Here is a 25,108-nt window from a genome sequence, read left to right as displayed (position 1 = left end):
GTCAGAGGCCTTGACTGTGTGGGGAGCAGGGAGGAGGCTGCAGCAGAGCCTTGCTCTGGCAGATGTGAACAACATCAGTATTTGGGGCAAGTGCTCAGTTCCAGCTCCCCTTGGTTCTTTGGGAATCTCTTCCTTTTGCCAGGAGGAAGCCGATTTGGCAGGCCAGAAAAGATCCACCGAAGACTGCGTCAAGCTGGAGCAGCAGGTCTGGAAGAAGACAGAGGCCAGGCCTGGGGACAGGGAAGTCCCGGGGAAAGAAACGACCCACAGGCACCAAGTGGTGTGTGGCCTCCCTGCCCCTCAGAATCACAGTTTCCAGGGCCCTGGTTCCGGCAGCCTCCTGCCCACATGGGCTGCTGAATACTGAGCCACCCAGGGGATGCGGTGGCCCCTCCAGAAGGTGGGTAATGAGCACAAGTGACCACAGTGACTGGCTGCCGTGCTCTTCCTAAATGGGAGACACAAAAATCTAGCTGGAGCCAAGGGCCCAGGCAATCCTTCTGTGTCTATCACAAGCGTCTCTGGGCCTTCCCAGCTCCGGAGACTCCAGGGGAAGTCTGGGGGTCAAGGCTGAAGGATGCGAGTGTGCCTGGGCTGCGGTCCTGTGTGGTCCATCCTGCAGGTGTGCTTTGGAGCCCAGAGCCACGGCTCAGCATCAGGCATCTAGATGGGGAATCTGCCGTTGGCCACCTTCTCGCTGGAGTCTGAGTTCAGCAGCCCCTTACATCCGCGGGGAGGCCCGCGGAAGCCAGCATGGACAGGTGCACGGCGAGGTAAACAAGAGAGGCTCTGTCCACTCCTCATTTCTGCTCAGGAAACCACTGGAGTCAGTAGACATGGAGGTCCGGTCTGCAGGGGACAGCTCAAGACAAGGACAAATGCAGGAGCCCAGCTCAGTAGCAGCTGGGGCGGAGGGGAGGGGCGCAGAGCTGCCCACGGGGAGTCATCTGTCCTACACGAAACGGACATTCTCTGAATGAACGTCCCAGCGATCCTGGGTGGGGCAGCTGGTGGCCAGGGTCCTCCCTGAGCTTGTGTGAGGGCCCTACAACACCGGGATCCATTTGTTGTCCTCGTTGTACAGAAAGGACTGCTTTCCAGGGAATTCTGGCCTGTACGTGGCTGTGAGGCAAGAGGGAGAGAGAGAGAGAGAATTAAGAATGCAAAGCCCAGCTGCTCGAGCCCCTGGCATTCTACATCAGAGCTGGCAATGCTGGGGTAGCCCTGTCCTGCCCCTGTGTCTCACACATGGGGAGGTGGAGAGGGGAAGGGCCTGGCCCGGCTGATGCTAGACTTGAACTCTGGCTTTTGGCCTTCTTTAACTCCCTGCAACTTCTTTAACAGAAGAAAAATTCACCAAAGAGTTTTCTATCAGGTTTGAAAAAACAACTGAGTAAAGCAATACTTTTAAAGAAGCCAGGTGTCAACGTGGTGGGGTTTTGTTTTTTTTTTTTCATTTCGTTCAGAAATTTCCAGAAGGGGTGCCTGGCTGGCTTAGTTGACAGAGCCTGTGAGTCTGGATCTCTGGGTCATGAGTTCAAGCCCCACATTGGGCATGGAGCCTACTTAAAAAAAGAAAGAAATTTCTAGAAAAGTGAAAGCCATGATGACTGCAGCCACATTTTCTCTAGGAGATCAGCTGCCAGGACCACACCTGGGGTGAATGGAAACTCCCAAAAGGATGCTGATTTGGTTATTGGGGGTCCAAGCCCCCGGGAGCACCAGGCAGCCCCCCGGAAGCAAGAAGGCAGATGTTTGTGTGGGGCTTACTCCCAGCCCCGCCCCCCAGGGAAGCCCACGCTGCGGGTGATCATGGCAGCAGGAAGTGGCCAGCGCCCAGGTGCCAGGTGCAGGGAGAAGACCCCCAGGAAAAGCTTCTAGAGGCCTGGGCCACACATGTGCAGACGAGGATCCTCGCTGGGCCCCGGGCCTCCTGAAGCCCACCATGCATATGGAGCTAAGCTCTGCCTGAGCTGACCAGTGACCCCCAGGTCCAACCTCTGCAGTCTTCTTGACTTGATTATCCTTTGTTTCTACATTTCCGAAGCTCTAAGATCTGCTTTCCCTGTCCAGTCCCCCTGATGTTTTACTCACTCGTATGCGTGAAGAGGAGGGTGTCTCCCCTACCAGACTGACATCCCTGGTGGTAAGCACCGAGCTAGGTGACCTTTGTCTCCCCAGGGTGGGAGCCTCACCAGTCCTCACTGAAAGACTGACTTACACAGACCTGCAGCCCCCTCAGCTCTGCCTTCCCCCTCTCACGCTGCCAGCCCACTAGCGCACCTGTCTGTCCCCAGGTCCACCAGCTCTGGCTGACATCAGGGGGCGGCAAGCGGCTGAGGGGGCCCTAGGAGAGCTATGAAGAGGTCAGGGGGTACAGAGACCAGCCGCTGGAGAAGGTCCCTCACACTGTTAACTTTCAGGTAGGTCCCAGAGGTGACAGGGTCCCCCCGAGTCAGCCATCTGGAAAGGGCACAGACCTAGATAGCTCCTGGGAACTGCCCCAGGGAATAGTCCCTGGCGTGCCTCGTCACAACAGGGCACGGAGGGCACAGAGGGGAAACAGCCCACGGCTCTGTCTGCCCCTCCCTCACTGTGGCTCAGTGCACACCTTGCTCTCCAGGCCTTCCCCAGCTGTCAAGAGATTCGGCCAGACCAGGCCGGGGGGCTAAGCATTTCTAAGAACACGCAAATGTTGGACAATCTCATAAAAGCTACGGCCCCTGTCTCCAAAAATTAGTGTCTTCATGCTCCAAGTCTGCAGGCAATTTCAGGGTCACAGACCCCTCTAGAGCCCATCTCTGAGCCTCTGGGACATCCATGGTCATTGGTTATGAATGTCTGGCCTGGATTAACTCTAAGACACCTTCCGCCTTAAAAAAACAAAAACAGGGGCGCCTGGGTGGCTCAGTGGGTTAAAGCCTCTGCCTTCAGCTCGGGTCATGGTCTCAGGGTCCTGGGATCGAGCCCCGCATTGGGCTCTCTGCTCAGTGGAGAGCCTGCTTCCTCCTCTCTCTCTGCCTGCCTCTCCACCTACTTGAGATCTCTCTCTGTCAAATAAATAAATATAATCTTTGAAAAAAAAAGAAACAAAAACAAAAACAAAAAAACTTCTTTCATACTCCAAAAGTACAAGCTACAAGGTCTTCCAGATGGACTCAAGCCTCTGTAACCTGTTTGGCAAACAGCCCATAAATCAGTGACATTTGATGGCCCAGGAATGACAATTCCAGAGTTGGTTTTTATAGTCATTTCAAACACTCCTCTGACCTGGGCCTGGCAGGCCTGACTGGGACGGGGCCGCTGTCCACCGGCTGGTGTTGGACACAAATGATGCACTGGAGATGAAGTGTCTGGGGGGCCCTGCGTAGTCCACGATCTCATACTGCCCAGGGCCTGGGAGGGGCGGCTTCGGGGGCAGGGGCAAAGGCTGCGCCGAGAAGTTCAGGATGGGGTTTCTCCTTCAAAAAAAAGACAAAATGTGAAGCTAGCACTCAAGCAGTCTATCGGGGAAACAGTTGTTTTTAGACCAAGCCAAGGTATCCGCATTTTAGGCCCACACCGAGGTATCCGCATGGGGAGAGCACAGGCACCAGAAGGCCCAGGTGGAGCATGGTTCTGGGGCTCGTGAGCTGGGGGCCCCCGGACCTCCTTCTCCTTTCTGCACAATGGCGGGTTCACGGTACCAGTCCCAGGGAGCAAGGAGAGGACGTCCCTCTAACAGTGGGCAGGGCAGGGCCCAGCACAGAGTGAGAGCACAGCAGGTGCTTCAGAGATGCTGCTGCTGAACGGATCAGGAAATGGGACGAGGCCTCCTGAATTCCAGGGATCTGCCCTCCCAAGATGAGCAGATCTCAAGAGACCTGGCCAGCACAGACGTTTCAGGATCTTACTACATCTTCCCGGCAAGGCAGGATATGGGAGTGGACAAACACTTGGTTGGAAATCAAGAGCCTTCTGCCTCTTGTTTACCACTCACACTGGAATTGCTCCTTTCCAAGTTTATGACCCTTGCCCTTCAGGAAAAGGAGTCTTTTAGGTCCATCATTGAGAGAGTACATGAAAGGTGAATGGGGGGGGGGCGCCTGGGTGGCTCAGTGGGTTAAGCCTTTGCCTTCGGCTCAGGTCATGATCTCAGGGTCCTGGGATCAAGCCCCACATCAGGATCTCTGCTAAGCAGGGAGCCTGCTTCCCCCCAGCACACCCCCCACCCCACCGCCTGCCTCTCTGCCTACTTGTGATCTCCGTCTGTCAAATAAATAAATAAAATTAAAAAAAAAAAAAAAGAAAGGTGAATGGAAAGGCACCTGAGCCCTAGCTCTGTCACGAATTCACTCTGGGCCTCAGTCTCCCCATCTGCGAAATGAGGAGATTGGACACGATAACCCCTTCCAGCTGTGATCATCCACCAGGCCGTGGTTTGGGGAGGTCTGCCAGTTGCCCAGGGAATTCTGGGATTGTTCGGGGAATCACACCCCTCTCCCTGCCATGCGGTGTAAGGGTTGCCCACTCCCACCTCTCACCTGAGGCTTCGTCTAAGGTCTTTCACCAAAAGGGAAGGGAAAGTCCTCGCAGCACTGAACAGCCACAGGAGGCTCACCCCAGCTGGAAGGCTGCCCACCCAGAGGAGGGGACTGGGATTCCTGGCCACTGCTACCCTGCTGCCCTTTGGCCAACACCTTTGGAAGTGAGGGCATTTTTAAACTCAGAGACCTAAAGGGGACCCAATGATGTCTTATCCAACCTCCTCATTGTGCTAAAGAAATTGGTGCCCAGAGAGAGAGAAAGTGAGCCGCTCCCCCCACCACCCCGCCCCAAGTCATGGAGCCCATGGGTAGTACCGCCAGCACTGAACTCAACTCTCAAGGGGCTGGCGGTTTGGGGAAAGCATCACGGCAGAGGGGAATCTTGGAGATTTAGAGCCACAGACCTGCATCTGAGTTCCAGGCATCCCACTTACTGGCTGTGAGACCTCAGACGAGTCCCTCGACCTCTCTGTGCCCGCAGCAAGGAAGAACAGCACCCTCTCTCTGTAAGGCACTTGGTGAGTGGAGCCCACAGTAAATGCTCAATAAAAACAGATGTTGTGGGGGCGCCTGTGTGGCTCAGTCATTTGGGTGTCTGCCTTGGGCTTGGGTTGTGATCCCAGGGTCCTGGGATCGAGTCCCGCATCGGGCTCCCTGCTTGGCGGGAAGTCTGCTTCTCCCTCTTCCTCTGCCTCTCCCCATACCAGTCATGCTCTCTTTCTTTCCCTCTCTCAAACAAATAAATAAATAATAAAAAAATAAATAATTAAAAAAAAAAGCAGACGTTGTTAGTGGGATGATCAGAGCAAACCTTGGCCTGCCGCTTGGTCTCAGGGGAGCAACGGAGCCTCAGGAAGAGAGGCTGGGGGCCCCCTTGCATAGAGTCACCCTGAAGCAGGCTGGCCACTCCCACTGCCAGGCTGTTGGAAGTCACCGTGAATCGACTTGGGGCTCGCGTCTCACGCAGAACAGCTGGCTGGGATGCTTGTGCTTAGAACAAAGGTGCCCACAGGAAAAGGAGAATAAAACCATGCCTCTTTCTTCCCCTCCAGCCGACATGGAAGAACAGGTTATAGTGTGTGATCAACCACCTCTCCCCTCAGAAATGAAAGCGGACTCCGCCTTGCTCTGTCTTGTGTCACCCCTTCAAAGCACCCCCAGAAATTTGATGAGTGTGGGACCGGCATCACTGAAAGACAGGCTTGAGTCCTAAAAGCTGGAGCCGGAGTGAGCCAACCACCGCATGAGGTCACCCCAGCGGTCTAGGTCACCCTCAGGCCCCATTCTTTGAGACAGCCATGAGGTGTCTACTCTCCTAACCGGGAACAGCCTGCAGGAGGCGGGGCCAGTGTCTCATCAGAATTTTTTTTTTTTTTAAGATTTTATTTATTTGGCAGACAGAGATCACAAGTAGGCAGAGAGGAAGGCAGAGAGAGAGAGAGAGAGAGTGGGAAGCAGGCTCCCTGCCAAGCAGAGAGGCCGATGTGGGACTCGATCCCAGGATCCTGAGATCATGACCTGAGCCGAAGGCAGAGGCTTAACCCTCTGAGCCACCCAGGCGCCCCTCTCATCAGAATTCTTGGCAGGAGGGCCTAGAGAGGTCCCTTGCCCTCCACCCCATCAACAATCCCAGCACCGGCAGCTCAGCTCTCTGGATCTTTAAAGAGTGCCAGCCACGTGTGCAGCCGTGTGCCAGGCACTCTGGGGAGTCCAGACTGTTCTGTGCTGAGCCACAGACCCTGTATGTTCCCAAGGGCTTGGCAATCCCCTGCTAGTGACAGTCCTGGCTGGTGACAACTTGAGGAGGTATAGACTTTGCTCCCAGACAAACTTGGGTTTGAATCCACACTTCCCCATCACTAGCTCTGTGACTTTAGAGAAGTCTCAGCCTCCCTGAGGTTCAGTTCCTTCTTCTGTGACATGGGGCATAAGAGTACCTTCCACCCAGGATTCTTATGAAGATTTACTAGTATTTTACTTGTATTATTTTTTTAAAGCATGAAATATTAGAATAGAGATAAAAACATTGCACGGGGTTGGAGGGGCAGAAATTCCAATTAAGTGAATCCAGAATTCTACCCTAGAAGAGCTAACATTTGCCCTAAAAGGTAAGCAGGAATTCTTCAGGTAGAAAAGGGGGCATTTACCGCAGAGGAAACAGCAGGGACAAGAGCATACTTGAGGCACAAGCTGTAGCTGTATGTGGCAGGAGTTGGAATAAGGGGGTAGAGGCCACCGAGTCTCCTAGATGGCCTTCAGCTCTCAATGCACCCATGACTTCTAGAATGTTCACCTGTTTCTGACCATCCATTCTCACAGACCCCGATGAGAAGCTAAAGGAATAGCTCCTATTTATGGCCTCTCAATTCAGCCTAACCCCCGACGCCCCTTGCTCCCATTTGACCTTCCAGAAACCCCCAACACAACACTGTTCGACCATTCTTTGACTTTGCCTGTGCTCTTCCTTCTGCGAGGATCTCCTTTCCCTGCAAACTCTGATCATTCTTCACATCTCACATCCTTCAGGGAAACTTCTGTGGCTACTGCCCTCCCCATTCCCCACCGCCCTTCCTGGGGCTCCACAGAGCAGCATGGGTCCTGGAGCCAGCTGGACCTGCATACTACGCTTTGCTCCTCCACCCTCATCTGTACTCTATGTAGCTGTACTGCCCTGCAGGGAAGCTGGGAGCATGACGCTAGGTGGCACCCATGAAAGCTCTTAGCTCAGCATGGCTGGGCCCTCGATATGTTCTAGCCCTTCTTTTCGCTGCACATAACATGCTAGGTTTTCTAATGCTCTTTACATGCCTAGCTCTTTAAGGCAGGGGACTACGTCTTACTCATCTTTGAGGACCCATCCCTATTACCCAGAACATTTACTGAACTGCAGAGAAAAGCGGAGGGGTTACCCCAAGTTGGGGAGTCCAGACACCTGAACCCCACCTGACAGCTTTATCATCGTTCAGGGCTGCTCCCTCCATGGTGAGGTGGGGCTGGGCAGATCACAAATGTCTGGCTGCATCCGACCCAGGGCAGCCCTCAGTGCATGGTGACATCCGGGGCTTTTATGAGCCTCATTGCTTAGTTATAAACGCCAACCTGGTCCTGCCTCATAGAAAGAAAATATCTATCAAAGACTCTGAGTTGGCCACAACTTGGATTAAGTGCGTTTGCAGCTCCCAATGTGAGCTGTTTTCAAATCACCCGAGAATAATGAATGTCTCAGGAGGACCCAGCAGGTCACTCGGGGAAGGCATCCGAGACCCTCAGGACACTCCCAGGCACTCTGCCTCAGGGATTCCCAGGGTCGGGAGGGATAAAGGGGCAATTTTTTCTCATCATTAAAGGGCAGCCGGTTGCCTCTGGGGTGGAATGCAGCATCTGTTTAACAGGGGAGAGGGTGACAGATTACAGCCGCTTGGGAAGAAGCATCCCGTATCTAATTGAAAATCCCAGGGGAACTTTAGGTGGGTCATGATAATTACCCAAATTGGAGCGGGGCCAACAGGGTTTGATTCTTCAGCTCTGGCTGTGGCAGGACAGCGTGTCTGTGCAAAACCAGGGGCTTAGAAACTCCAGGAAGTAGATCAAGGGTTAGAAAGATGTCAGTGGGCGTTTCCCCTCGCTGCTGTGCATGGAAGGCAGCGCCTGGGAGGGACAAGTTTGATCTCTAAAAAGCCCTTATCCTGACTCACCCTGATTCACTGAGTCATCACTGTGATGGTATTGAAGACCTGAAGCAGACACTCCACGTCTCTTCCAAAGCTCTCAGCTGCAAGCCGGTAAATGCTCTTAGCTTTGTGTCAGAAGGTGGCCACAGCCAAGAGGCACCTGTGCCGTGTTCCTCAGCTAGGGAGCCCAGACACAGTCATCCGAACACCTGCCAGCCCTTAGCACAGCACCTACCCTCCAGGGGCCACTCAGTAAGTAGCCGGTGAGCACAGGAGACCCGCTCACATACGAAATCCAAGTTCCGTGTATCGAAAGCTTACCGTGAACCAGACCCGGTCAGTTCTCTGGGTTATCGTATGTTAGCCTCCCAAGCACATTTACGTGGTGTTCATTTCACAATTTGCAGGATGAATTTGAATTCCTGGGAGTTAAGGGACCCCCCCCCACTCCACCCCCAGGCTCCCAGAACTGGTGGACGGGGAAAGTGGGAGGTTCAACACTGGCCCAACTCTGATTGGGATCCTGTGTGTATACACCTCCACTAGCCACATCGTCTCCGCAGCCCATTGTCATCTCTGGGAGCAGAGCAGAGACGAGACAAGCCCATGCCTGGCCCCCTGTCGGCCTCCCTAGCCCGCCCGGGATCTCACCCCATCCTCAACTCCTGGGCTTTACTTTTTTTGGTGGGTAACACGGGACTAACAATTTTAGGGACCACTGGTATCTTCTGATTCTTCCTGCGTCCTCAAGAAAGCAGAGCCGAAAGGTTATTTTTGCAAGCTGGGACCCTCCCCCAAAATACAAGCCAAACACTTGCAACTGAAGACCAATAAAGAGAGGCCTCACATCATGTCACATGGGCATGACACCTGGGCTGCTTGCACTAGCCACGAGGACACCCGGTGATGACTCTCAGATTCTCTGCCACCGCCCCATGCAGCCCAGGAGAGCAAATTGTGCTTAGACTTGGTGTGCATGAAGTCTCGACGAAGTTACATAGAGATGGGGAGGAAACAATGCAGACCTTGTCAGGGGCCTGATGATTCCAGCAGGTGCCCCCCACCCACTCCCACCGCTCCTGCCCCTCTCTTTCCTTCAGGGACACAGGAGAGGAAATAATTCCAACTCGAGAGACTGGAGTCTGGACAATCCCTCAATACAGGGTATTCAGCTGTATTTTTGCTTTATATTAATTCATTTCCTCATCATTGAACATAAACAGATGGATGCTTGTTTAGACTACCCTGGAGCACACTTGAATTTTATCTTCTTGTTTTTTAAGTACAATTAGAGGTTTCTCAGCTGTATCCTTCTCATGTCAATTACAAATGTATACATTTTGGGCCTCCTTTGTGGGTCTGGGCTGGCTCCATGTTCACTGCCCCTAGTATGTGCTCCTGAATGACATGGTGAGCAAAACCAGGGTCCTGGAGTGTCAGAAATGCAAAGACCTTTCCTTCTTTTCACACCTAAAGAGATAAGGCCCAGGAAGGTGCTGAGAGCAGCCCCAGACCATGGGGGAAATTAATGCAAATGTCCTGGGCACCGTGCACTCACCAGGAGGAACCCGAATGGGGGTTATGTACTCATGAGGGAGAACCGAAGTTTAAGAGTCACTGGGTGTAATAGGTTTCTTTACTGGCACAGCAGCGGAAAGGTGGTGCGCAGTGGTGCCCTAAGCCCGCCCATAGGCCGGAGTCCCTGATAATTCAGAAAGAGCCTGTTGCTGGAGCCCGTCCTGTTTTGAGCCCTGGAACCTGTGAGGGCCCAATCTACAGAACCCAAGAACTGAAGGACAGAAGGGACTTACCCATGGATTCCATCTGAGGTCTGAATTCTTTCTCCAGATCCTAAGTCTGATTTGGCATGTTCATGCCTTCTCGTCTCCCCAACCCCATCTCCTTGTCCTGCGCTGCTGGTCAGACTAGGCACAACGTTGCCAGCCTCTCCTGGTTGCCCGGACTTCTGGCCTGCTGTGGGTATGAACCTAGCTACCTGCCTAACACCTGTGGGGGGTGGGGGAGTGTCCTGCAGGTCAGCTGTCCCCACCAGGGGCCAGTACTGCCTGGAGAGGACTATACTGGGGTGAGGTCTTAGATGGTGAAAGGCAGCCTGACCTTACAGTTAGTTCTAGCTCTAGAACCATCTGAGGAATAAATAAGCCTTGCGAGTTCTTGAACCTGTTTGGTGAAAGTAATATTAAATGCATAGGATAGGGGCGCCTGGGTGGCTCAGTGGGTTAAGCTGCTGCCTTCGGCTCAGGTCATGATCTCAGGGTCCTGGGATCGAGTCCCGCATCAGGTTCTCTGCTCGGCAGAGATCCTGCTTCCCTCTCTCTCTCTCTGCCTGCCTCTCCATCTACTTGTGATCTCTCTCTCTGTCAAATAAATAAATAAAATCTTAAAAAAAAATAAATGCATAGGATATCAAACATGTTAACAAGAATCCCCATCTTCACTTTTTAAATGTGTGCTAATGCTGTCACCATTTGCACCTACCCCATGGCAAACATATCAGATCTGAAAGCAACCCTACAAGGCATGAATTATCCCCACTTTACTCCACAGATGAGAACATGGAGGCTCAGAAGGTTTAGTACAGTGGCCTAGGTCATACAGCATGAAAACAGCAGAGCTGAAGTTCGAATCTGACAGGTCTGACCAACTCAACCGTCTAGACTTTCAATCTATCCGTACAAAACTATGACAGCCCCTTGCTGCTGTATATCCTGCCACCCCAGCAAAGATGTTATGTTATAAAAATAGAATAATGTCAGCACCAGGATAGCATATCATCATGAGGGATGTGGAAGGATCCAGACAGTCCTAAGCCTGATTCGCAGAGTCACTTCAAGTTAGCTGTGTGCCCACAGGCAAATCCTCGGGCTCACTGCAGCCCAGCTTCCCAGTCTATGGAGTGAGAATAATAATTCTTACAATAGGGTCATGATGGTGGTTGAGGAAGAGGCTAAGTTCCCGGCACATAGTAGTTGCTCAATAAATATCAAGCATTCAGTAAGTATTTATGTCAACAAGGGCCCCCGGAGAGGGACCTGGAGCTGTGTCCCGCCAACCAGGGACACCCCTTTCTTTTTTGCTGCTGTTGGGTCCTTCCCCAGAGCCACCTTTCCAAAGAAAGATCAGAATAATCAGGACTCACGGGATAAGAGTCTTTTTCAGAATCTTGGTGTGATCATTGGGGTTGTAATAACCAGGTCCAGGGCCCGTTGATGTCAGTTTTAATCCACGTTCAGTTTTTGATTTAAAACAAGACATTAATACCTTTGGCGACTGCTTCACAAGGGAGTCGTTGATATTATAATGTCCTAAGAAGAAAGACATTTTAAATAACAGAATAAGGAACTCTTCTCAAGTAAATGAAAAGCTACTACTTCACACCTAAAAATACATTTAATACTATAAGGGGGTATCTCTCCACGGTGGTCTGATGAAAGGACTGTGTGAAGTCACTGAAAATCACATTCATCCTCGAGGAAACAGATGGGTCACTGTCACCTCCATTCTAGAGAGGTGGAAACGGAGACTTGGAGATATTGAATGATTTGTCAAAAAGATTTCATCTAACTAGGAACTAAGCCCAGCTTTCTCCTCCATAAGGTAAGACTAATTCTTCCAGCAACAGGGTGGTTAGGAAAGTTGAATAATATTGAAGTTCCTGGCACATGGTAGTCATTTAGTAACTATTATGCAATCGACAAATATTTATTGAGTACCTACTATGTGGACCCGGGGCCACCGGTCTCCAAAGTCCACGCTTTCCCACCACGCCCTGTTTCAAGAAACTGAGAGAATAAAATAAAATTGGCTGTGCATGAAGCTTCACAGAGGAAGAGAAGGTCCTGGGCTGGGGGAACAGAAGGCAGTCTCACCCCTGAATTGTTGGGAGCCCTGTCGGGGGTACGGGTGTTTTGCAGTACAAAGAGGGAGTACTGACCAGAAATCTTGAGGATGCCTGGATCCTCTGACCCAGCTTTCCCATTATCAGAAATTAAAGAAATTAGTCAACATAGGGGAAAAGTTCTAAGCATAGAGACGTACACAACAGCAGCAGCCGCAGTGTGAGAAGGGTACGTGGCCCGAAGGTCCAAGAGCAGAGGCACTGTGCTGGGCCCAGAAGCCCAGTCCGGTGGAAGGTCAGCCCTGGCCACGATAAACATGGAGACCATAAAGCCACATGGCCATGTTTTTGGGGGAGGGGGGAAGGTGAGTGAAAATAATATCTAAAAGTCGCTATATATACCAGGTACAAATGGATCCGTCTGAACAAAAATACATGGGAACCCACGAACATGGTAGCACTGTGGGTGAGAAAAATATTTCAAGTTTTCTAAACATTGTAAGATTGATTTTGTTTCAAATAAAATGTACTTTTCCATTGCAAGTGTACTGAAAACAACAGGGGGGATTAGCAAGATAACGTATTAGCAAGATGCTCTTTGAATGATCATACCCAGTGGTGGCAAAGGTGAGGAGATACAGGTGCCTCGTAGAAGCAGGAGGATAAATGACCTCTCTGCTGAAGGGCAATTTGGTCACCGATATAAAAGAGAAAAAACAACACTGAAATATGACTTGGCAATTTCAATTTAAGCAATTAATATAAGGAAATAATCTTGATTGTACACAAGCTGGGAGCTACAGGGATGTTTGCTGTCTATTTATATAGTTAGCAGTTTAAAACAACCTACATTTTCGGGGTGCCTGGATGGTTCAGTGAGTTAAAGCCTCTGCCTTCAGCTCAGGTCGTGATCTCAGGGTCCTGGGATCGAACCCCGCATCGGGCTCTCTGCTCAGGGTGAGCCTACTTCCCCTCCTCTCTCTCTGCCTGCCTCTCTGCCTACTTGTGATCTCTGTCTGTCAAATAAATAAATAAAATCTTTTAAAAAAATTTTAAAAAATAAAACAACCTACATTTTCAATAAAAGGCCATTTGGTCCTTAACTTATGGTACCACCATCCAATGGAATACCATAAGTCCGTTTCAAAATGATATTCTTATGGGGTTTTTTAATAACATGAAAAGATGTTCCCAATATATGGTTAGCAAAAGGCAAATGTCCATTTAGCAGCCTTTGTAATATTGGTATACATTTCTCATAGTTTGTTTCTTTTTCTCTCATGAACATGTAAATATGTATATATTTATACATACACAAATGTATTTTTTTTTCCCATCCACAGAAAGGTTAAAGCAATCACTTGATTATCACATGCTGAAAAGCAGAAGCAAGAAGAAAAAGACACTGTGCTCCCGCGTCACAGAGAGAAACAGATAACTGCTGGTGTATTTCCTTCTCGTCTTTTCCTGAGTGTGTTTGGAAGACAACGCGGTGTGGATCTCACAGTGCAATTCCTATTCTGAAACCCATGTTTTTCAAGTGACATTTTAACTTTGGCCTTTCCTCCTAGCCTGATAGCCTTTTTAAAATTTTTATTTTAAGGAAAAATAAAGAGGAGGACATTTGTGACATGCTTGGCAGGTGGAAACTAGAAAACCCAACAGATGTTTGACAGTGAGCATTTTCCTCAGAGTTGAAGGTAGGCCAGTCCTGACCCTCAGCGTCTGAGGAAGGGGTCCCCAGAGAAGCTGGGCCAGAGCCAGGGACCCAGCAGGGGGCGCCAATTACAGCTCCATATCTGCCCCCCTGCTCCCCCCACTCCGCCTCCACCCTCCCAGGAGGAGAAGGAACAACTGGAGTTATTTCTGAGAGGTCAAAACCGATCGTTTGTCGCAGATTCCCCAGGCAAATTTTGGGTGGGGAGTGACTAAGCCACCAGGCATCAAGTGGGAAGGGCCCGGACTCCAATCCACCGGTGGGACCCTGGGCATCATTTTTGCCTGTACAAGAGGGACCCATATTAGCAGTAGCTCACGCTTTCTGAGCACACGATTGTGTGCCGGCCACAATCTCCACAGGGTCTGGAGATCATTCGATGAGAAACGTAAAGCCTCTGGCACACAGTAGGAGTTTAGCATGCACTGGTACCCACCTCTCCCCGCCCTGCTCCAGGATAAGGGGCTGGGGACCCCTGAGGACCCTCCTAGAAGGAGCAGGCACTGCACATGTGGCGGGCTGAGAAGGTGCCCACATCCCAGGGCTCACGGGTAGGGCCTCTGGCCAGTCTCCCGGGGATGCGGGCTTTGTTCTGTATAAATAAACAAGGTGGGGCTTTGCCTCTGATGATGCAAGCCAGGGGAGCTTTAGCCTGGGTTTAGCCTCCTAATTAGGGCTGGTTTTGTTATTCAGCTTCAGACTGATCTTCTCAACTTTAATCTGGATTTGATGAAATCCGACAGGCCTGCAATTTTATCCACACCCCGCCTCCAAGAGGTGTGACTGCGCAGGCAAACCCTCCCTGCTCCTCCCTTCAGCTCTGGGGCTCCAGGCTCCCTGCTGGGGGGACGGGGGATCTGCAGGACCCACTGGGAAGGTCTGCTCTGACGAGAGCTCCCAGAGTGCCAATGGCGGCATCGCCTGACCTCTCTGGAAACCTTTCACTGAGGCTGGAAGCGGGGAGCAGGTCTGAGAGAACAGGACGGAGCAATAGCTCTCCCAGCCCAGAGAGGAAAACACTTGCAAGCCAGCTCTTGGGACCGTTTCAGAAGTCACTGTGGGCTGATTGGGATAATAGTCTCCTCAGAGAGACACCTCTGGGCCTAGGCCTGCCGTCCGTCCGCTGTGTGATGCGGGGCAGGTCACTACCACTCTCTGAGCCCCTTTTCCTCACCAGAAAAGCCCCACTGAGAGTACAAGCCAAGGAAGACAGATGTGCAAGGACTGCGTGGAAAATTCTTAGCATGGTGTAGGCTCTGAGTAAATGGAGCCATTTTCCAGTGCTTGGTGACTAATTGACAAAGTGCCCTCTAGGCTCAGGAGGAAAGGAAGGGTCTGGACACTCAGTGTATTGAGTACACCCTCCCCACCACACACACCCCCAGAGACTGTAGGGACACCTGGGGCACAGGGATGTGCACCCTTCTGTGGTGAGAAGCCACTTCCCCATCTGGCTGCCCAGAACAGATGTGCCTGGTCATGAAAAGGGAGGCCAATGAGGCCGCTTTGGGGCCATTTCCAGAACAGCCTTTGTTTCCTCGAAGGGGGAGACCTGGTCTTTTCCTCAGCTTTCTCCTTTTTGTTCAACACTTGTTCAACATCCCCGCTTCCTCCAAAGCCGAACTCTTTCCAAAGAGACTCTCTATGAAGCCATGGTGCCCCACAGAGCCGATCTGGTACGTTAACCCTGAGGTCAAGGCCCTTGCCAGGTGTCTGGCTGCTTACCTGGGGCAGGTCCCGTTTCAGCGACACTGAAAAATCCTCTCTGGGTTTTGGACAGAAACCCGGCTTGGGCACAGATGTTGTTTCTCTGCTTGCAGTAAGAGACAGAGGTCTGGGGGGAGAACACAAGCACGAGTCCCTCAGAGAATGAACGGACTAGAGTGGAGACGGTCCCCCCGACTGTGCCTTTGCCATCACCCCAGCTGGAGAGGCCAAGGAGTCTGTGATCACCAGCAGATGTCTGGTCACCCTCCATGGCCCAGAGGACAGAACCAGGAAGAGAGCCCGAAATCTGGCTCCCAGGCTGGCTGCCTGCTCTACTTGAAGCAATTAGGGTGACAGCGGTCAGCAGACATCACCTACAGGACAGCGTCTTTTTCAAGCCTGTAACACTGCAAATGCACACTGTTTTCCTTATTTTCTCTATGCCTTTTGTCCCTTTCAGGACACTGAGTCCTACATCTCCCCACCCTGATTCCTTACTGTTCAAACAGCCCTCCTATGAACACAGGACTGGGGAGACACACAAGGGCATCAGGTAATGGAAGATGGTGATCAGATCTGTAACAGTCCCTTGTCTTGACTTTTCTGGACCGACCAGAAATTAAAAATTTTGACTGATCCAAACAATATACAGCATGTTTGGCACTCTGAAGATAACAGGTGAGGAAAAAAAAGAAAAAGAACCCTGAGCTCATTCCTCTGCTATATTGAATCATAAATATTTTAAATACCAATTTGTAGTCAGTGCCCTGTATTCATTAGATAAAGACGCAATAAAAATCATAAAGGCAGTGACTGGGAATATTTACTGAACGAGTGAAACTATTTGCTGGGGCCAGGATGGTTTGATTTCTCTGAGATACTCTTTTGTCAAAAAAAAAAAAATGTTTCTCAAGAAATGCAGATGGCATTTTGATTTTGTGTTTACAAAGGGGGAGGAACTTAGCTTTTCCCAGGGTCCCGATGGCTAGAATGCATGCAGGGAGGGCAAACAAAAGCATCAGATGGGGCAGGCTAATTACTGGACAGAGGGACAGGAGCCAGGGTGCCGGGGAGGAAGTAATCACATGGTATGGAGAAAAGGGATTCGCCTGGAGAGGTGGGGGATCCAGGTAAGCAAAGGAAAAGAAAAGCCCTAAGAGACCTCGCCTGCAGTGTGGCTAACACGATTATCACACTTCTGCTTCTTGCCGGTTGACTTAACCATTGTTCTCCAGGTCAGAAAAAAAGCCTCCTGTAGACAAAACATGATTTCAGCCTTATTCCTCATCCAGACAGAAAAACAACTGAAAGAGGGAGCATTTTTGTATACTCTGAACGTGTGTCACTAGGAGATTTCACCATTAGACGAGGAAAACAGTCGGCTAGCTTGACTGGCCGGTTGGGGAAAAAAATGAAGCAGGTTTGTTATATCACCATGGAGGGGAAAAATCCAAGATAGAGCTGAGTAGAAAATGCACGAGTACCGTGGACACCATAATCCTAATACCGGAGATAGGGATGGGGGAGGAAGAGACTACGAAAGAAATTGCACCTATTTTTGCTGGTGGTCTGCTTTAGAGGGCAGAATTCTAAGAGAATTCCGCTTTTCTAGTTCATGAATTTCTAAAATACTTGAATATATTTAATGAAGAGCCTAAATTATTTTCACAGTCACATTAAAACAATAATCAACAAAAACCATGCACTTAAAATTGATCTGTTGGCAGAAAGTCTGAGCTCTGACTTGGGAAAGGGTGTTTTCTAGATTAACTATATACCCCTGGGGTAATTCTTTCAACGTCATAAGCATTTATTGCAAGTGTTCCGTCTGCCAGGACCTGTGTGGGGCACTGGAGGTTTCAAGCTGGGTGATGGAGCCCACAGTGGGGTTGTGGAGGCAGACGCACAGAACACTAACTCCCTCTCTCAGGAATGGCAAAGGTGCAAGGACCAAGAACATTATCCATTTCTTGGACCAGGCCTTGGTCTCTCTCCTGTTAGCGTAACAGCCTCCTAACTGGTTTTTCAAAATCCACTCTTTACCCAAACTATGGTCCATTCTCCATAGGGCTTGCTGGAGGGAGTTGTTTTTTTTCTTTAAAGTACATCAGATGATGTCATCCCACAGAAAACCAAATGAAAGACCCCTCCCAGGGTCTTCAGGGTCCTGAATGAACTAGCTCCTGCCTATTTGGCTTCCCCTTTCCCCCTCTCCTCCTAGCTAATGCTACTCTAGCTACCTTCTTGTAGTCTCCAAAGGCTGTCCCAGGACCTTTGTACATGCTGTTCCTCCAACTCTAGCTCTTCCTTCAGTTCTTAGGTCTCAGCCTCAGAGCCTTCTCTGACCACCCAGTCTAAAGTACATGATGCTCTCAACCCCCCATATTCTCCACATATTCTATCTCTCAGACCTCAACTGTTTGTTTGCTTCAAAGCTGGCCACCGCTTGTAATTCTTTGGTTTGCCCATTTACTAGTTTTGTCTTGAGCTCCTCGCTGGAATCTAAGCTGTATCCCTGGTCTAGCACAGGGCAGCCACAGATTCCACGAAGGGAGACCCAGCAGGGCTGGAACACGATGACGGATCACTCTCCAGCTGTATCCCTCAGCCGTCTACTTGTGCTCACCGATATGCAAACAGTCCCTTTAGCCAGATAACTTTGGACAAATCCCGTCCCTTCCCTGAGCATCAGTTTCCTCTTCTGTAAATTGGAAGAAGAGATAACTCACTTCAGGGATTCTTGTGATTATCAAACAAGATTAATACATCATTCTTAGAACGGCATATAGGCCTTGAAAAGTACTTCACCGTCCTCCTCATTATTATTTTCAGGCTCTGATTATCTCAGGGGAAGACTAGAGCTGTGCTGTATAATAGAGTAGGCGCTGGCGATCGAGCCCTAGAAACACGACTGGTCCACATTAAGATGTGCTGAAAGTATAAAACACATACTGGTGCGCCTGAGTGGTTCAGTGTGTTAAGCCTCGGCCTGCAGCTCGGGTCATGATCTCAGGGTCCTAGGATCAAGCCCCACATCGGGCTCTCTCCTCAGCGGGGTACCTGCTTCCCCTCTCTCTGCCTGCCTCTCTGCCTACTTGTGATCTCTCTGTCAAATAAATAAATAAAATAAAATAAAAAAACATATACTGGATTGTTAAGATAGACGGAAAGAATGTAAAACATCAATTATTTTATTTATGATTACATGTATAATTATAATTAATAGTATAATTAATCTTTATATTGATGAGACATTGAAATAATATTTTGAATACACTGCGTTAAATAAATAAATATATTCTTAAAATTGATTTCACCTGTTCCTTTTTACTTTCAAATGTGACTACCGGGAAGATTTAAAGATTTTGTTTATTTATTTCTGTGAGAGAGAGAGAGAATGAGCATGAGCAGGGGGAAGGGGAGAGGGAGAAACAGACTCCCCATGGAGCGGGGAGCCCGATGTGGGACTCGATCTAGGACCCCAGGATCATAACCCAAGCTGAAGGCAGACACGTAACCGACTGAGCCACCCAGGTGCCCAAGATTTAAATGATGTGTGTGGCTACCACTATATTTCTATTAGACAGTGACAGCCTAGCGGGCCCATACATTGTTTTGAGCACATTGTAATTGATTGGATCAATCACAGAAAGTTGGCAGGGTCTTTGTAGGCAGAAAATTAATATTACTTAAAGGTATTATATAAGAAAAAGGAGGATGCCTGAGTGGCTCAGTTGGTTAAGCCGCTGCCTTCGGCTCAGGTCATGATCCCAGTGTCCTGGGATCGAGTCCGGCATCGGGCTCCTTGCTCGGCAGGGAGCCTGCTTCTGTCTCCGCCTCTGCCTGCCACTCTGCCTGCATGTGTGTGCGCGCACGCTCTCTCTCTTTCTGACAAATTAATTAATTAATTAAAAAATAAAAGAAAAGGGAAATAAAAAATGAAGTACTCTGAGACCAAAGTATCTAAGACCATATATGACAATATATCATAATCATGTTAATACTTTATACACAATTCATTTCTTAGGTATTTTGCAGTCAAATGCTCTACCACTGAGCTATATACCCCCTTTTTCTTATGTATTTTGGAGTGTTGTCTCATTGGTTCTTATAATAACCCTGTAGGGTGAGTATAATTGATTCCATTTGACAATTGAGGCTTAAGAGGTAATATGACTTCCCTAAAGACAGCTCTGCCGATCTCCACGGATGGTGGGGTCCTTGTGCGGCCAAGACCTGGGCTAAGCACTCAGCTCAGATGACCCAATTTAACATTTGCATGAACTTTATGAAGTAGACACATTTCCCCATTTTGCAGATCAATAACTTGAGTCCTGAAAACTGAAGGGACATGCCCAGATCCACACAGTTGGAAAAGGGCAGCATCCACTTGAACCTGACTCTGTCTCTTAACCATTAATCACACCCTTCTGCTTCCATGACTACAAAGTGATTGCAAGTGGCAGAACATTACTGCTAAAAATCCAATTTCTGATATGGAAATATGGAAGCTTATTTTCCTTTTAAAAGCCTAAGAAGTAAATGGATAGTGACTGCAGATAATGTGGGAAATAATAATTGTTATAGATGAGAATATGTCCCAGAAAGTCTCTGTAGTAGGAGTAATTATAGTATTTTCCAGGGCAAGGTCTTCCCACTGCTTCCCACTGACCTCCGTGTTGCTCACATTTTTCTCTGGGTTCTGCAAATTCCCCATAAAGCCATGTGCAGCCTTCTGTACCTGCTGGGCAGTCAACAAACACTACGTGGTTTGTCAATTGCATTGGAACGCTATTTCCCAAAGCGTCCCCCGCCTTCGTTTATTTTAGTAAAGAATTCATCCAGTATATATTTAACAAGCGCATGCAACGTTCTTACATTGTACTGGTTTGGTGCAGGAGTTTCAAATTTGAGGACTTTTGCAAAGCTTGGCAACTGGAACATGCTGGAACAGGAATTACTGAAGTCTTTCTTCGAGACAAGACGTGATGGGATAGTGTATGCGTTCGCTGCAGGGTATTTAGAAATGATGGTGTCCAACCGGGCGCGCTGCAAGGACAAAACCAAAGGAATCAGCACTCTCACGTAATCTCTGGGCTCTGCGGGACAGATGTCAAAGGAATGGTGGCCAGCACTAGGTCTAAAAGCATTGTGAGAAGGCTGAAACTCCTGCGGGTAGCAATGATAAACTGACCTCAGGCTTTGAGGATTTGCTCTTGGAGAACGCAAGTTCTGACCTGTTCTGACTTCTGTAAACTAACTCAAATTATTCACCTAATATCTGGGACTCGGCAAAAATAATTTTGCCATAAATGCATTGCCACCCAATCCCGTTTCAAGCCACATACCTCATCAACTGTTGGGTAATTTATATGATGGGAAGCTTTAAACTTTCTTCCTCCAGCCAAGGCTTTCCCTCTGAGTAAAACCTCATGTCTTGTTTCTAAGATTAAGTAATCTGAATTGCTTAAATAACAAGTTTGCTTCGAATGTCTTAAAGGTACATGGGTCGATAGGGCTTGCTGTCCAACCATGCCTCCTACCCTCCACCTAATTGCTGATTTCTTTTTTCTTTTTATTTTTTTATCTTTTTTATTTTTTTTATTTTTAAAGATTTTATTTATTTATTTGACAGACAGAGATCACAAGTATGCAGAGAGGCAGACAGAGAGAGAGAAGGGCAAGCAGGCTCCCTGCTGAGCAGAGAGTCTGATGCGGGCCTTGATCCCAGGACCCTGGGATCATGACCTGAGCCGAAGGCAGAGGCTTAACCTACTGAGCCACCCAGGCGCCCCTCTTTTTTCTTTTTAGATTTATTTATTTGAGAGAGAGAGAGAGAGAGCGAGCATGAGCAGGGGGAGGGGCAGAGGGTGACAGGGAAGCAGTTTCCCTGCTGAGCAGGGAGCTGGATGCGGGGTTTCTATCCCAGGACCCGGGGATCATGACCTGAGCTGAAGGCAGACACTTATCAACTGAGCCACCCAGGCACCCCCTAATTGCTGATTGCATAGAACCCTACAATTTTTTTTTTCTCTTTCAGTAGAACCAATCCTACTCCTTCCAGGAAGTCATCATAAACTATTTTCAGATTTAAAAAAAAAGAAATAAAGCAAGCAGAATCAATGTTTGCCAAATGAAAAGGGGCAAAAGCCATAGAAACTAGGTGATAACATCGCTTTACCCTAGGATAGTATGGCAAGTATCGGAGTCTGATAAAACAGACAAACAAAAAATTCTCATTATTTTATGGTTAAAAGCTTGAGAACACCTCAGCTGACTAGGGGTCAGTAACTACACAAACACAGAAAGTGGGTGGGGCTGTGAAGAGGCATGGACCCTCCCTCCCACCAGCTGCTCACCCTGAGTTTCATGGCAGTGGTTCTCAACGTCTAGTCTATGGAACACTGATGGTATACGGGTGGACGAGCTCCCGGGGACAAACACGTTCTTATCCAGAGTCTCAGCTGTTCAGAGTCTAACCTGGATTCAACTCCCAGTCAGCCTTCTCTAATGGTCAGGATTCACTCATGCTCCCAGAAAGAAGGTTACCCCAGCCTTCTAAGCTCTTTGCATTTTGGGCAATAGTTAATGGAATGCTTTCCATGGGCTGTTGTGTTTAATTTTCTTGAAAAACCTGGGGAGTGGATATTATGATTATCCTCACTTTACGGATAGGACACTGGGCTTTGTCTGCCATTCGAGGGTGGAACCAACATTGTCACCAGTCTGTCCCCACTACGTGATATAGATTAGATATCTCATTCTAAAGGGAAAAAGTCAAAAAGAATAAAGCAATACATGTTTCATTTATAGGATGGGCAGCTGATGAATGACTGTGGGATGTTCTAGTTCAAGGGGAATCTCTACCCTCTCTCTCCTCTGCCCAGTAGGATAGGCACATCTTTCCCTTTCACTTCCACAGAGGAAAGCTGGTAAAGGCTGGTAAAGGCTGGTAAAGGCTGGTGAGGTGAAACCACCCCCCAGGGGTCCCGTTTGTAGCATGTCTATCCTGACTCACCCAACAGATGAGGCAAGCACGCTTTTCAAAAACACTATTTCCCGAAGGGTTCCTTGGCATACCAGTTTTATAAGATAGGTTAGTGCTGGTGATGGCAGCAGCAGGGAGAGAGTTCCAGAGTCAAACAAACTTAAGAAGCCTCATACTGTGTTCCCACGTTGAAGGCTCACCATAAAGCCCACCATGTTAAGTATCGTGAGAAGTCCTACCATAAACAAACCTAACTTCACTTACCCAGCTTTTCTGAAACTTACTAGATCATAAAATCTTTTTGGCTTAGAATACCTGTGAACATACTTGTAGGAAAAAAATTGTTCTAATTGTTCATTTGAAGCCAATTTTCATAAACATTATAATAGAATTTGTCTCAGAGTAACACTCATTCACATGATCTTGACTTTCTTTTCATTGCCGGGCCTGTGGGCTCCAATCTGGCTACATGCCGGCATTTGTGAACCTCTCTCCAGCACCTACTAATTTTTCCAGAACCACTCCCGCCACCATGCAAACAGAAAGGCCATGAAAGTCTCCTCCCAGCGGCCTCATTTAACATCCTGTCAGCCTCATGAATAATCCTGGAACAAAGATTTAGAATACATTAATGAAGCTCTTTAAATTATTTGGACTTAGCAAGATGACAGGTCCTCTCTGAAGGTTGGGTGTAGTGGTTCCAAAAGTCATCAGGAAGTTTCTAGAATTTATGGATCCACAGAGTTTCTTAGTCAGCCTCACCTACAATCACACTCCTCCTGACTATACCAGTGTCAGTCAGGCAGATCTTCCTCCGAGGAGGTCTCCTTTTCCTACCCTCAGAGTCCTTGGATGCAGAAATGGAGGAGGTGTCAAATGTGAAAGTCACTAAGGGGATGGGGGGGCATGAAATTCACATCGGCGCAGAAAGGAAATAGCTAAGATGTGGAGTCTCCTAACAGATCTCCATGGGCCACTGCAAGCTGGTTACAGGAATCTAAATATCTATAAATATAAATTCTCATCCATCAAAGCAGGGACAGGAAGCCTGCACAACTCCATGTCTGCTTTCTTTTGGGTTTGGTCTGAATTTTTTAAAGACCTGATGGGCCCGACTAGGTTCTGTAAAACTCGGACCCTCCCCTGGGCCTCTTCTCCTCCAGAGGGCTCAGCCTCGTCGTTTGGAAAGTTATTGTGCACAAAGCCTAGCAGGGAATTGGTCGTGTGCTCTCATTTGATCCCCTCTTTGGCACCAAGCAGGAGTGGGCTGTGCCACTCTACGGTAGAGAATTTCTCGGAGAGAAAACCTGGGAGGTGCAGGAGGTCTTGTTGGTGACTCAGGTGGTAACACTCATAATATTTAACATGTTTACAATACTTCACAGTTTCAAAGAGCATTTCGCTCATTGCAATTTGCACAGCGCCTCCAGGGAGTCTCCACTTTTATGAGGTAACTGGGACACAGAAGGGTGACGTGCTTGAGGCCACATCGAGAATCCTCAGCTGAGTCAGGCTCAGGTCTGAAGTCTTGTCTCCTGAGTCAAGACTTCGTGAGATGGCACTTCTGTTGCCGATTGCTTTCAGGTCCCTTCATCTGCAGGGTTTGGGGCAGAAAAGGAGGCAGAGGCATGGTTCACTGGAGCCATGGGTGACTTCCACATCTCCGCTGATAGGGAGCTAACTTTAAAGTCAGCTCTGCCAAAGTCAAATTCCAGTAAGTGACTGCCTTCAGCGTGTCTTAAATGGACCCTTTGTGTGGTGCTTTGTTTTGTTTTGAAATCGGTTCCAGTGTCAGGCATTATAATACATCTTTGCAAGAGATTGTTGTAATTTTTAAAGGGACAGAAGGCATATGTGTTTTGTTGATGCTAGTTTGGGTTTGCTTTCTTTTTCACTTTTCTACCTCAGCTAATTTTACCCCAGTTTGACCCTTTTCCCTCACTATATATCTTCTTCTTGCCAATTTATAGATACTCAAATTAAGAACAAAAGAAAAAAATCCTTGCCCAGGTCTGGTCAGGGACATCAGCACTTCATATAGATCCTTGATTCTTAGAGCCATCCACAAAGATAAAGACCCACATCTTACAAAGAAGGGAAGGAAGATCACTCCATTTCAGCCTGTTGCCTGCTTCCTTTTTGCTCCCGGCAGATTTCCCAATAATTTGAAAAACCCAATTAGACCAAGTGGTGTAAAACACCCTGTTAGGGTAAGATCTTTTCCCTGGTGCCTAGAAATCTCAGGAAAACATCTGCTTAGCCCACCCCACAATGACAAAGTTGATGTGGATGATCAGGTTCTGAATATCCCTCTAGCCTCTCCTCTCACTCTGGCCATGTGGAGCAGTGAGGGGGGAAATCACTTAAAGACACAGGCTCTAATTTACCTGCGTGACACCTGAGGCAACAGTTACTCTCCTAATTAGAACCACGGTCTTTGGAGAGAAGGGACCAGCGGTCCAATACGTGTTTACACAATGGACGAAGGAAAGTGCTGATCTGCTAATGGCCTTACTCGGGAAAGAGGTTCTCACCATAGAGGGAAAAGTGCACGTCCCTTTCTTAGACAACGAGGCACTGTTGAACACTGGAGATTGGTGAATGACGTTGTAGAACCCCGGACCTGGGATGCTATCCTGA

At 48.8% G+C, this 25,108-nt stretch overlaps 1 protein-coding gene across 1 annotated transcript in view; it reads right to left on the bottom strand.

Moving 5' to 3' along the window:
- Positions 1-521: 521 nt before the first annotated feature.
- The window catches only part of LOC111154920 (sperm tail PG-rich repeat containing 1), a 43,175-nt gene continuing 18,588 nt past the window's right edge, over positions 522-25,108 (bottom strand). Inside the window, exons 3-8 of the mRNA XM_022514876.1 lie at positions 25,003-25,104; positions 20,359-20,529; positions 15,499-15,607; positions 11,358-11,523; positions 3,271-3,461; positions 522-1,122 (exon numbers count right to left, since the gene is read on the bottom strand). Coding sequence (XP_022370584.1) covers positions 1,046-1,122; positions 3,271-3,461; positions 11,358-11,523; positions 15,499-15,607; positions 20,359-20,529; positions 25,003-25,104 — 816 coding nt within the window. The 3' untranslated portion in view covers positions 522-1,045. The remainder of the gene's footprint in view (positions 1,123-3,270; positions 3,462-11,357; positions 11,524-15,498; positions 15,608-20,358; positions 20,530-25,002; positions 25,105-25,108) is intronic.

Source organism: Enhydra lutris, unplaced genomic scaffold (assembly GCF_002288905.1).
Source record: "Enhydra lutris kenyoni isolate GAN:26980312 unplaced genomic scaffold, ASM228890v2 scaffoldscaffold38, whole genome shotgun sequence".
NCBI classification, from domain to species: domain Eukaryota; kingdom Metazoa; phylum Chordata; class Mammalia; order Carnivora; family Mustelidae; genus Enhydra; species Enhydra lutris.
Note: the sequence above shows the minus strand (reverse complement) of the source record. Positions and strands in the feature narration are given on the sequence as shown.